The sequence below is a fragment of the Apostichopus japonicus genome, chromosome 3 (genome assembly GCF_037975245.1).
Source record: "Apostichopus japonicus isolate 1M-3 chromosome 3, ASM3797524v1, whole genome shotgun sequence".
In the NCBI taxonomy this organism is placed as follows: domain Eukaryota; kingdom Metazoa; phylum Echinodermata; class Holothuroidea; order Aspidochirotida; family Stichopodidae; genus Apostichopus; species Apostichopus japonicus.
Window position 1 is genome coordinate 26,105,020 of NC_092563.1, and position 14,113 is coordinate 26,119,132.

At 37.2% G+C, this 14,113-nt stretch overlaps 2 protein-coding genes across 5 annotated transcripts in view; both read right to left on the minus strand.

The window, feature by feature from the left end:
• Positions 1-1,473: 1,473 nt before the first annotated feature.
• Positions 1,474-5,314, minus strand: LOC139958571 (beta-1,3-galactosyltransferase 5-like). Its single transcript, XM_071955718.1, has 2 exons — positions 4,968-5,314; positions 1,474-4,011 (listed from the first exon to the last, which is right to left on the minus strand). Exon 2 carries the CDS (start codon positions 3,498-3,500, stop codon positions 2,427-2,429), a length of 1,074 nt encoding a protein of 357 aa, XP_071811819.1. The 5' UTR covers positions 3,501-4,011; positions 4,968-5,314; the 3' UTR covers positions 1,474-2,426.
• A 914-nt stretch (positions 5,315-6,228) lies between these two features.
• The window catches only part of LOC139965633 (hydrocephalus-inducing protein homolog), a 75,679-nt gene continuing 67,794 nt past the window's right edge, over positions 6,229-14,113 (minus strand). For all 4 annotated transcript variants that reach the window (XM_071968205.1, XM_071968207.1, XM_071968203.1 and 1 more), the window contains 9 exons: positions 13,377-13,682; positions 12,772-12,941; positions 11,911-12,046; positions 11,219-11,512; positions 10,960-11,123; positions 10,310-10,463; positions 9,450-9,680; positions 8,740-8,964; positions 6,229-8,189 (listed from right to left, as the gene is read on the minus strand). In XM_071968205.1, coding sequence (XP_071824306.1) covers positions 7,707-8,189; positions 8,740-8,964; positions 9,450-9,680; positions 10,310-10,463; positions 10,960-11,123; positions 11,219-11,512; positions 11,911-12,046; positions 12,772-12,941; positions 13,377-13,682 — 2,163 coding nt within the window. In that variant the 3' untranslated portion in view covers positions 6,229-7,706. The remainder of the gene's footprint in view (positions 8,190-8,739; positions 8,965-9,449; positions 9,681-10,309; positions 10,464-10,959; positions 11,124-11,218; positions 11,513-11,910; positions 12,047-12,771; positions 12,942-13,376; positions 13,683-14,113) is intronic.

The window sequence follows — 14,113 nt, forward strand, 5'->3', positions numbered from 1 at the left end:
AAACTAGAATACCTCCCGAACGGAACGAGATTTTTCGTAGTTGTTTGTACTTCGCAAGAATCTCAGTCATATATTCCAAAGATCAGTGGCGGCGGAACCGGGGGGCTTGGGGGGGGGCTCAGCCCCCCAATGAAAAAGTTGAGGGGGCAAATGCATGATAAGCCCCCCCCCCCCAATATTTACCAAGGCTCCGAAACGTGCATGTGCCCATTTTTTAATGCATACTTGTCGATCTGTCCGATGCACACGTATACTATATAGGTGTATTAATTAAATATGATAATTGATTGTCTGTATCATGCGTCATCGAATATTAGTGTTTTAAATAAGCTAAACGCTACACTCATCAACATTTGCGTTTACACTACGAGTACACGCAAGGCGTGGAACATGGCTTTATGTTTAAACGCAATCAATTATTAAACGAACAAAAACACAATATTAGCATTTCACCTGTACTGTATAGGGTACATGCATTCATGACATGATGACAGTGCTAGGTCATAGAAATTTGTTGGCAACTGCACATGGTTTTGGAATTACCCATTTGTTGACATTAAGAAATGCTTTCTGTTTTTTCTTATGACATTTATTTCATTCAGGGGCGTCGGACCAATATTCACGACGCAAAAAAAAAAAAAGTAGGACTAAAAAATGGAAAAAAAAAAAATTCTCGGAGGTATATGTTTCAATAATTTTCAATAATGATGACGGCAAGTAGGCTAAATGTGACCACTCTGGCATGGCAGGTGTCTTGTTTTCAAGCACGGCAAGTGCCATTTCCTGCAATCTGGGAGGCATATTTTCAAAATTTTCTCCATTACGCTACGCGCCAACCATGGTGGCGCGTAGCGTTGTTTGACCTACCAAACGTCCCCCCGATAATTATGATAGTTGGCCACACTCTGAACCGCCGTACCAATCAAAAATAGCTTCCGACGCCCTTGTAATTGTTGCTTTTAATTGCAAGTAGTTAATTTACTACACTCAAAAACGTCTTTGCGAGTACACGTCGAGTAATATAGCTACTCTCTTAAAACACCATCGAATATACAAGTTACAATGTTTTTTTACAGATTTTTACGTGCAATCTGAGAAATTGCAGGCTTGAGACCCATGTTTTAGGGCTAGGTATTCGCAGCATAAAACACTCGGGAAGTGCCGTTTCCGGCCATCTGGGGGGTTTGAAAAACCCAAAATTTCTTGTACGCTCCGCGCCAACCGATGGTGGCGCTTCGCTTAGATAGTCTCCACATATTAACCCCCCCAATAATTTTCCCGTTCCGCCGCGCCTGCCAAAGATAATGATGATGATGATGATGATGATGATGATGATGATGATGATGATGATGATGATGATGATGATGATGATGATGATGATGATGATGATGATGATGATGATGATGATGATGATGATGATGATGATGATGATGATGATGATGATGATGATGATGATGATGATGATGATGATGATGATGATGATGATGATGATGATGATGATGATGATGATGATGATGATGATGATGATGATGATGATGATGATGATGATGATGATGATGATGATGATGATGATGATGATGATGATGCGTAAAGTTACTACACATCCAAGTGATTCAACTTAACACGAGAGTCGACACTCTTTTCATCCCACTTTATTGATGTTATTTGAATGTTTGATGTTATAGCGTTATCAAATAAATCAAACATATAAATACTTAGGACATTTGTTGGCATACTCATGCTAGAGTCTATATTGATCCACGTGATTGTTCGCCTTCAGAAAAAGTGCCAAAATGCAGCAGGAGAACATCTTTTTTTTTTATCAATTTTTTTTTTGTGGATTGCATGTTGAAGAGCATGAATTTAAGTACATTTGGTGCAAATTTGGACCCATGCAGGCCTCCCATGAGCAGCGTACGAAAATTGTTTCCTACTGAGTGAAGAGGTTTGTTTACAAGTGACGAATATTTCAGGTTCTCATAGCAAAAAAATCTGCATGGGCATGATACAAAGAATTGATGGTGCCATAAATGGCCAACTTGTCAGCTATCCATGTGATGGTTAGCGTTTAGCTAGTGAGAACTTCTATCTGGACTTAAAGACCACATTACTTTTGTGATTTACTGTGTAGTCAATGAGGCTCTTAATATACGTATATGCTATCATTTGATATAAACCTAATATTGAACGTAGTCTCATTAAATTTAGTACAAAAAATACATACAAAATATTAAACACATACATATGTGTCATATAAAATATCAAGTCTTTAATTAGAGTCATTAATCAGACATGTATGTAGTACTTTATCAACCCACAACTTTATTTCAGTTTGCTGATAATTCTACCGATGTAAAACAAGCACAGTAAACAAGGGGTCACCTTGCATTTTCTCGATAGGGAATTAAAAAAATTAAAATACTAGGCTACCGTTCTTGCATTTTCAATATAAGAATATCTTGAAAAGTGAGCTTGGCTGGAGGTCTTCTCCATAGCTGCCATATTTGAACCATTTCATGCATATTCAGACCATGAAAACTAAAATACGTCCTCAATTTCCCGATAGCATATGACGTGTTGTGCATTGTGTCAGTTTCGTCAAAATACCATCCAACACTACAAAAGTTTGGTATATTTGTGAGTTTAATTGATAACTGTTTTAAGAGAATCCCGACAAAAACATCTTCCCATGGAAACAATGGTGTAACCATGGACCTAAAATACAACTTGTGGACAATATCTATAGACATAAGATACCCTAGTCCTTCGCAGTACGGTGGGTAGTTATCATACGCGTATACACTGCGAGGGGTATAAAATTTATTGCCATAGTCACGTAAAACAGTCGTATCCGCCACTTTCCCGCCAAAAAAGTTTTGCGATGGCGCTCTTTTAATATACGATAATAACTTGTCAGCATTGATTAGCATATCGTCGTCAGTTTTGAAAACAAAATTTGCACGCGGACAAAATTTGGACGCCCACTTTAATCCCATCATAGTCTTGATTGTTAGATTTAAATATTCATCACTAAAGCTCTCTTGAAGGATATCATTGGTTGATTGGGCCTCTTCGTCCACCAACTGTTGAGACGTTTCAATGGTCGTTTCCTTCCCCAGTAGGAAAATGGTTATTGTTTGTATGGAATCGATATAATGTGGTGATTGTTTTGCCCATGTTGTTCGGATGAAATTCCTTTGTATATTATTTCTGGGATGAGATGTAACAATTATTAACAGGATTATTTTTTCAAGGTCTGAAACAGCAACACAAATGTCCTTTGGATTATGAATATACGCATATTCATGCGGGTCGACTCTGTTGCGCCATCTCGTGTAGTTCAGAATTCCATTGCGATAATCAGATAAACTTGTTACCGTGACAACACTCGAATCATCGAGATTATTTGAAAAATCCCCGATTGTTTGCAACAAAAGGTAGATTATTAACGAAAGAAATGAAAAGAAGCAAAATATTGTTGTTCGGTGTTTTGATTTCATGTCGTCTGCATGAGAGCTCCAGCTGGCAAAATCAAGATGATAACAACATGAGTCTTCAAACAGTTATCCGGGAAAAGAACCAGCGAAGCAGACGTATGAAGTTATTTCTCTTTCGCTTTTGTACAACTGTGGCTCGAGCGAGTGTAAACACTATTCGTGGTTACGATATTTAGCGTTCACGAAATGGACCAAGCTAACGATAGGTCATCATTTCAACAATGTCATGCAAGACCGAGTCAGTTTCAAACAGGAACTGATGTTCAACCAGTTGATTCGTCTATAGTGACTTACTGTACACAAACCTTTCGCTTTAATCATTTATTATGAGTTGTCATGTGCATGCTTGTCATGCCTTTCACAATGAAAACGAAGAAATGCAATGAGCTTTTGGTATTTCTCACGCTAAACTATCATTATGTTGCCACCTGACCAGCGTGGACGTTTAGTGGAGAGCAAGCTTCCATTTTCACAAGTCACATCAGTTGAAAACCAAACGCGGGTCCGGATAAAACTATGGGTAGCAACAAAAAAAAAGAAGAAAATGTCCGAAGTTTAAAGTCTTTTGTCTGGGGTACATTTGGGAATGTATTGTTTTATATGGAACGACAATGATACTATCTTGATCAACTGTTTATCTGTTAATAAATGTCATGTATTTTAAAAGGAAATATCCGTTCTTTGTTTAAATTTATCAGTCGATAAAATAATAGTTAAAGTATGGATTAAGTAGGGGCGAAAGGGGAAGGCGGGGGAAGGTACGAGCAATATGAATGTAAGGAACAAATTAAAACAATTTGCGACCTTTGTAGGGATAATTACATAGGTAAAGAACTAAACCTAAAACACTGTCTAAGATAATAGAGTTAACAATCTATTAATAATTGGTCCCTGGATTAATGAGAATTTTACGCTGTTAATGAATCCACGGCGTACGCCAGTCAGCTGGAACAATTTCCTATTGCTAAAACTAATCTGTATTGTACTCTCCTATCATGCTTGAAAGCACCAGCATGGACAACATAAACAGTTCCTAAAAACAGGATAATCACCCTCTCATACTGTCAATACAAACCTGCACTGAAGGAGTGACATGAACGTACATTTTATATGTTCAGTACCTAAAGTACTGGCATGAATCTCTCGATGCATATTCACTAGATCATGTGATCAATCTACCAGCTGACATTTGGATCATGAGAGATGATTTGAAATTTTTCTTTTCATGTCACCAGCTTCGAGAAGATATGAAATTATAGGTCAAGATTACTGTTGACTGTGACAAGAGACTGTGTTGGGTGAAGTAATGAATAAACGGTTACAATTCCAGTTTTTACCGGCACTGTTGAAGGTTTAGATGCAATAGTGTTGTATAACCATAAAATAATAACAACAATACATTAGCACGCGATGAAACTGTTATTACAAATAGATAAATAAATCATTTTGCAAGAAAGGAGTGTTCCAAACCTTTTGTTCGATGCCTTTACCCTCAGCTATCTTTCGCCGTTATGAAGATATGTAAGCACTGTATGTATGATGCCCCACTGTTTTACTTTCGATAGCGAACTGTTAGACAAAAGGTTAACGAGCTATGTGACAGTCTATACAACCTCCTCTATTCACATGAATTCCTTGGTGATTAAGGGAATGTCCATGAGGTAATATCGATAATGTATACACAATGAGTTAACGACTATATCAAACGGTGATAATCTCCTTAAAGGGCTTTTAAGGATCAAAGATACTTGAACTGAACAATTGGAATAATGATAAGCCTTTTTGACTAAATCGATTTCTAGACCGGGGACTGAGCGACGCCAGTCTTAGCTCTCAATATACAAGAAAATACAACAACAAAAACCAAGGTGTGTTTGAGGGGGAGATGGTGTAATAGTAGTACGAAAAAAATGTACACGGGAATAAGGAACTTATTTCTTAGAATCTCTGCCGCAAAAAAATCAACATTGAAACTCAAGTCAATCGCAGCCTAGATCACCTATTGCTTCAGGTAAGGGCAGTGGTGTAACAATAGACAGGTCAGGATTAACGATTGAGCATGGTGGCATATGTACGATGTGTATGCTTTGGTCAATGGGTAAGCAGGGAGGGATAGAGGCTTACTGTTGTTTTTTGTTGTATCTCTTTAATCATTTCATTTGATGGTAATACTTCTTGATGAGCAACTTCTTGTTAAAAGAAACAATTACAAACTTTAATCTACAGTTGGGAAGTATGACAGGGTCAGAGATGTAACAAACCATAGTAAACTACCAGTAAGGATCCAGTATGAAAGGGTCAGAGATGGAAACAAATCATAACAAACTTTTATCTAGGGTTGGGGAGTATGAAAGGGTCGGAGTTGGAGCAAACCATAACAAACTTTAATCTACGGGTGGGAAGTATGAAATGGTCAGAGATTGAAACAAACTTTAATCTACAGTTGGGGAGTGTGAAAGGGACAGGGATGGAAACAAATCATAACAATCATTTATCAACTGTTGGGGTGTATGAAAGGGTCGGAGATGGAGCAAACCATAACAAACTTTAATTTACAGATGTGGAGTATGAAAAGGGTCAGAGATGGAAACAAAAATGATAAAAATATCAAAAATATATATATATATATATATATATATATATATAAATATATATATATATATATATATATATATATATATATATATATATAATATGTGAAAATTTGATCAAACAGAATAGAGAAATGAAATGAGTTTGTAAGATTTATTCAAATTATCTTCACATCACTTCAAGGCATTTTTGACACAAATAGTTCAGATCAGAAAGTTCATATGTAAGAAACTGTAAAGTAAGTTCAGAAAATAAATGCACATATGAAAAAAACAAACCTACTACACTTATTATGCATTTTCATGCATTTGCTTATAAATCAAGGTAAATGTTCATTTGTCTTTATTTTCTACTTCTACTGAACTAAATAAATCATTCAAAATCAAAATAAGAAACTTAACTGAATCTTAAATAAATCTATACAAGAATAGAATTTGTTTTCAAGGTGTTACTTCATTTCTACACACACTCTAACCCCAACACAGGGACAAAAAAAGAATGGTGAAAATAATTAACATAATGAAACATTTGATGAACAAATACAACAAAAAAGTGTTTTGCATGCAAAAACCCTCATTGAAAAGTATGTAAACCTTTTTTGACCTTTATGTTAAAACTTAAATGATAAAATTATGACTGCATATAAAGGCAGCATCTCAATACGAGAGACCAAAGGCAAATATTTGTAACAAAGAAAAATCATTTTAAATATTGTATTAATGGGAGGAAAGGGAAGGGATGGGGGGGGGGGGAGTAAATAATACTTTGGATAAACTAGCTAAGTTTGTCTGATTATGAATCAGATTATTAAATAAAGAAATATTTATCTTAATATTTAATAATACTGACAAATTTTAAATTTTAAAACATTAATCATATCTTAGTTTGATTTATAATCCTTATCATTTTTCAATGCATTTATATTATCAAGGTGGTATATAATGTAACACTGCAACTATAGGAAATAAACATGCTTTAGTTAATGAATACCTTATAAGAACATATGAATGAAAACAGAAATATCAAGGATAAGAATTAATATATGCTACAATAAAAAAGCATTGTGCCAAGCAATACAACAACAATACCTTATTGTCTGATCTTTATATCACTTAAAATTCAGTGTCAAGGTGATAAATGCACCAGTAATATCAGGCTACAGAGATATGCTCCTGGAATGTTTTATCAATAATGTAAAGAATTAACTAAACTAATGCATCTTTAAAGACAATGTAACATTAACAGCCTTTAATCAGCCTTAATCAGCATCTACACCAATATTTTCCATCTTTCTCAAAATCCCTGCTGTTAAGACACTCACTCATTTGTGGGAACAATTTCAAAGGGATAGTTGCACTTTGATATGAGGCACTCAATGACTGAATTTTCACCGTAAAATACACAAATAACCCAATGATATGCCAAATTTCTGGACAAAATCTGTATGTTATTTTAACTAGTTTTTTTTGTTTACTTTTCTAATTTTTACAACAACTATGTTACAACCAATAATGGTTTTTCATCCAGAGGCACATATCAATGTAAACTAAATGTTAAATAACAACTTCTCTTCCACTAGACATCTCAAGGCACTAAAGAACAAAGCTAAGTGTGTATTCAAGGTGTAATCCCTTTCAGGTAAAATGTCCATGAAACATTTGCTGATCCACCAGCAGACCGGGCACAAGTGACCACTAGCTTACCCATCTTAGGAGCCTTGCTGCCATCAAAGTTACCCTCAAAGCCTACAATCATGTTGTGTGTCTTCTTGCCTCTGATGCTCTCCCCTGTTTTACAGGAGAAGGACGGATTATCCATTTGAAAGATGAACGGGGTGGTATGAGAGAAGACGTTGCGGAACGGTATGGAGATGGTCGAGTTGGCCTTGACAGAGAAAGGACCCTGGGGTTTAGGGGGAATGCAGGTACCAAACAGGGGGAACGTATACTCTCCACCCACAGCTGACGAAACGGTGAGGGTGGCCCGGGATTCACCCAGATGGGAAGGTTCAAAGGTTAGGTCAAAGTTGACTTCTGTTCCTCCACTCGACCCTGGTGCTGCTGTTATAGACTTATCACAGTGGAAGTCACTTGAATCAGTCTGAAATAAGAAAAAAGAGTTTCCAGATAGAGGATAGAAAACAAGGTCATGATGAGGGATTAGGAAGGTATTGCATTGCTGGGAGTTAAATACAAGAAGATGCAATGTTTGAAATAAGGGAGGAGAGAGATGGGGTGGGGGAGGATGGGAAGACAATATGTGAAGTGGCTCTGATACACTATATATAACTGCAGGTTATGTGTATGTATCTCTTTGGAAGGAACAAATCCCACTTATAAATTATCCTTAATAAAGAAATCCTTTGTACATATTTCAAATTTAGGATAAAGAGTATACATGGTGAGTGCCAGCCATGGGCTGATTTCAGTTACATATTTGTCTTTGAAGACTGTGGGTTGAATATTGTTGTACTGTACTCATTATTACTATATTTGTCTCAATCATGGATGCTATGTAACCAACAGACAACACTGCATTATTTTGCTGTTTCCATTGTTCTTACTCCTAAGAGTCTTAGGGTAACAGTTAAACTTGTCATCAGGACAAGATGCTATGATGTAAATACCAATAATTATAATAAAATACGTACCTTGCATAAATATTCTGTTTTGACCTTGGCAAAGTTGAGGAACCTTGCCGATTGGGTGTGTGTTCCACCCAAGGGTGCTCTGAAGTAGACAGCCTTCTCTGGTCCAGCAGGTGTTGCTGTGAGTATCAAGTCATACTGATAGAGCCCAAGGTCATTACTGGTCAGCTGGAGCTTACCAGGTACTTCTCCCACCTTCAATGGTAGGTACTCGATACTCAAGGAACCCTACACCAAAGCAAAATACAAACCACACATTCAAAAATAATACCAGGAATTAGAACACTTTCCTACTGGTGTTTTATTTAAAGACAATATCTGTTTAGTTTTAAACTTAAACAGAACCAGCGGTCATGAAGAAGCATGTGCAATATGATGCATGTCTAATATAGCTCTGGTGTTCTAACAACCTTACGTTCTAGCTGTTTAATATTTTAGTTTACATAAACTGCTGCCAAGTGTTGATGAGGGATATTGCTAACATTTGGCCATTTCATTTTGCTAGTAGGTCTTTGATAAGGGTACCACTGAAATATGTTACCAGGACAGGATACCAAAATATTGAACAAAACTAATAAACAAAAACTAATCTGCAATTGGGGAACATTTCTTCTTGTTTAGATCCTTTATATATAATATTAATACACACCTAGCTCCCTCCCTCCCGCCCTCATTCCTGACTAAAAGGTCATAACTTTAGCAATGATACTCACCTCGGATTGTGGCGGAACCATCAACTGTGGAGGTAACATGACATCAGCAATAGAACAGTTGGTTTGGAATGTTGCTGGCATAGATAGAGGATTCTCTACCATGATGGTATGGGACGTGGTGAGACGAACGGGTGTGGTCATCTCTATGGTACCCATCACACCTGGAGGGGTGCTTTTAAATGTCACATAGTAAAACTGAAATTCTCCTGTTTGCTCACTGCGGAATAAAACCTGATAACAGAAGGAGAACTCGTGCAAATACTAAACATCAAAATCATTTGGAAACGACAGAAATGATAAAGGTATCTACTTAGGTGACTGATTTGACTCGAAAATGACACTGGAATTGAGATCGAATAAACAAATGCTGTAAGATTGTATGTAGTTGACTGTTATGAACTTTAGGTTTACATAGATTTCACTTAGTTTGATAGTTGGAAAAGAAACAGAAGAGCACAGTGCAAGAGGAGGAGGAGGAGGAGGAGGGAGGAGGAGGAAGGAGAAGAAGGAGAAAGAGGAGGAGAAGAAGAAGCAGAAGGTAGAAGAGGAAGAAGAGGAGGAGGAGGAGGGGGGAGGAGGAGGAAGGAGGAGAAAGAGGAGAAGAACAAGCAGAAGGACGAAGGGTAAGACGAGGAGAAAGAGGACGAGAAGAAGAAACAGAAGGAAGAAGAGGAAGAGGAAGAGGAATAGGAGGAGGGGGAGAGGAATTATCCACTCATTAGAATAATCAATTTTTGTGGTTAAGTTGTAGTATTTATTACCATTTTTTTGTTACATTGTGCATTTGATAGACATTTAGCCTAGACATTTGCCTAACAATTGTAATAATTCTTGTTATTATTTGAGTTTTGGTTACTTACCCTTGCAGAGTAGGAGGCTTGGTCTTTATGGCAGAAGAAGTGTAGTTTGTAATCTCTCTTACTGAGTCCAGGAACATCAATGTAATCCAGACCTTTGAGGCTTGTTGCTGGGTCAAGCTTATCTGGTTTTAACATCTCAATCACAACTTTGAATCTGAAAAGGTAAGATATTAAAGTAACAACACTAGCTTTGTGAAGCACAAGCAAAAATTAGAATAGTCATGTGACCTTTCTTCAATTTTACTGTGTGCATTTACAGCCATGTAACAAGAACTTAACTTCAAGAATGGTGAGATGTGTGTGCGGGTGTGTTCGGAGGTGGTGGTGGGGCGAGGGAAGTGGGCTGGAATCACTCTGTACATATGGTTTATGACTTTCTAAGTGTCTTCACAGAATGACTGAGTGGGGGTGATGTGGGCACCTGCTCTGGCCCCCCCACCACCAGTTTTGTTTATTGGCTAATGTCACTAACTAACATTAACATGGTATATTGCACATGAGTACCTTCAAATTCATAAGCGCAGTCCCTTACTCGTTTTGTGTGCATGTGATTATCTATATGCATATCTATGTGACTCCACAAGCTCACATCCATTTGTAACATTACTCAAGTAGTATCAACTGTTTGAATCTATTGGTTAGATCATTACCTCTGTGGTCTTTTCAGCCAGTTGGATACAGAGAGGACCTGAGTGTACATGGTCTTACTGGGTACCTCCTGGGTGATGTTACCAGCTGCCTTGGGTGCTTCAGAGACACCTACCATGTTATACATCAAGCCTGTACCATCTGGCAGGGCAAAGAATATGGTACCCTAAGGAGAGAACAAAAGTGAACAAACATGTTGAATGGAATCTGAATAAAGATATGGACAAGCTGCCACCACCTTCAGTATTAGTGTTAACATACCTGATGCTTCTTTCCCTCGGAGGTCATAATCAGAGGTCTATATACTATTTCAAATGGTTTGCTCTGTTGTGGTTCCACGATTACTGCATCTGCACAGCTCCAGTGCTCGCCTTCGATCACTGGCCTCAGATCCCAACGCATGTTTGTGCGGTTGTGTAAGGTCATGTTCCGAGCATCTTTCACCCGCACGTGGGTGTTGAAGTGGATGATTTCCTTCTGTGGTTGACATCCAACACACATGCCCGTCAGGACTAACCTTAGTGGTCGACTACCTTCAATGCTGCACTGTAATTTCTGAAAAAATACAACAAGAAACAGCATCAAACATAAATAGAACGTGAAGAGTCTTTGAATTTTGTCTGAGACAAATTGCTAACATGAAAGCTATGAATATGGAGAAGACAGCCCAGTGACATTTTAAATTGAAGCGTAAAGAAACACCCTCATTACGAAATTGCACTTTTCAACCAAATATGAAAAGATTCAAGATGAAAATTGTATAGATGTCGTATTCTTTGTCTCCATTTTATGTAGTGTATTTTCAATTTCTATCCATTTTGTCTATTTTAATATTCATAGCACCCCATAACAAATATTTAATATGTGCACTATCATATAATATTTATAAAGTATCTTTCATGAAATATTGTACTTGAGTAAAAGTAAGGATACAGGTTCAAATAATCTCTCACATCATATCTAATGTCTTGGTTGATGACTGTAGGATGGAATGCTATCTCCAGCGTGACATTCATACCCGGTGAAATGTAACCCTCGACAGGACTGATGGAAAAGTCTGGACCAAACTTGTCAACATTCCACTTGAATCTGTAAGAAATTTAAATGTAGTTGTAAAGTTCCTCAGCTATCTCTGCTAGGGATAGCTAATGCATTACTGAAGTAATGGTAAACACATGATGTTGCGGCTACTTTAGAGAGTGAACAAATGACACCAACAGTAATTAAAAGTTGAAAACCTGGAAATTGAAATGAAAACTTAAATGGATGGAGGACTATATATGTACATGAAGGAAATACATTAAATTACTAGCACATTGCCAAGTTACCAGTGAAAGAAATAGATTGCACAGTTTGTTGAAAATCTATTGCTTTGATAGACACCTCTTAGCCTAGCAATAGTAGAACTTATTAGTATGATACCTGATTATACTTGTAAAACATATTATTCATATTGTACATATACTGTCCACTTATCATCCATACATTAGACTCTATTTCATAACTATTTTCCAATCCAAAGTAGAGTATTTTTCTCCAAAGATGTTCTATCCAATAGATATGAGGCTTTATTGCCACATAGCAGCAAGCTGCTGGAGTACAATCATCATAGCAATTATTTCATAACAGTATTACATAGTAATGTAATATTACACCTAACTATTTCCAAACAGCAAGACTACAAACATAGAAGTATTATTAAACCATTATCCATTTAGTTGTACAGTCTCATCATCTAAAATGGATCAAGTGTTTATGAGAATTGTAGCAATGGTTAAATTACTGGTACAATGTATGGCGTGTTATTACAGTACCTTGCTCCAACATCTCCCGTATTGTACATTACAAGCTTCCGTGTGGTACTACTTCTGAGTACCACTGCTCCAAAAGGAATGGATTCTTGATCCAAGGTAATTTCAATACCCTGGCAGGACCCAGTCACTACAAACAAGGGTTGTGAGAGGCCAGCACACTCTAACATAACCTGAAATACAATGGGTGCAAATAAAACCAACTTGTCAAATAAATGTCAAATTGAATACCAATTGTGTGTTTCTAATTCCCAAGACATGTCAAAGGTTGGTTTCACTTCTTACCTTGGGATTTCTTGCTTCTGCAAAAACATCCAAAATAGGCAATGCAAGAATATAAGTATTCTTTAAAATATGTCATGTTTTCCTTGGTTTGAAAGAAAAAACACCAATGACAGGTAAATGACATTACAATTTTCCATGTCGTCTGCTATTCTTGTAACAGAGTATTACCAAGTATTATCCAAAAATGATGGAAGGTAACTTTCTATATACTGCAGTGAACCCTATGTAGGTGCATCTCTGCTCGCCAATATTTTGGAGATGATCCAAGGAAACATAAAGCGTTTCTACTGACACCCGTTCTCAACATATTTTAGCTTACTTACCTCTTCAGTAAACTGAGGGATTCTACTTTTAGGTGTGAAAACCATCTCCAGGTTAGCTCTTCCTCCTTTTGGTTTCAGATCAATCTGTTCACTTGGAGCAAGTTTAAGTACTGCCGGTAGCTGCTGCAGGAAGGGACTGAGTGGGGTGATGGCGACATTGAAGGAGAGAGGAGCGGGACTTCTATTGATGATGGGGATGGTACGTTTCACAGTCTGTCCGACCCGCAGGGCACCAAACTTGAGCATTTTGTCTTTAGGATTCTCAACTTCGACTTTCATTTCAGTCCCTTCTCCAAAAACCTCAAGCTATGGGAAAGAAAGAACGATGTTTTTGACCAATCCATTATTTACATTTATTTTGTCAGAATATGAAGAAAATCTAATAAACCAACACATCTAGTAATGCATTTAGTGTTATTTTTTTCTCAAGAAAGCAAACAAATACAAATAAGTTTAGAATACTAATAAACATACAAGGGTAATCTAAGAGCCCATAATTATTTCCTCATAGGAATAGAGCAAATAAAAATCTTCAGTCTTCAAAGCACCCCTACAGCAATACCTCTGCCTGTTGACAGTGCAAGATATCTGCATCCCTCGTCCTCAGTCTTAACAGGACACCCTGTGGCTACACCCCCTGCCCACCGATGGTGAATGGTATGTGCAAGAACCCAAGTAATATTTCTACTCCACACAATACTTAGTCTTGGAAGGACACCAAGACCTTTACAATACGA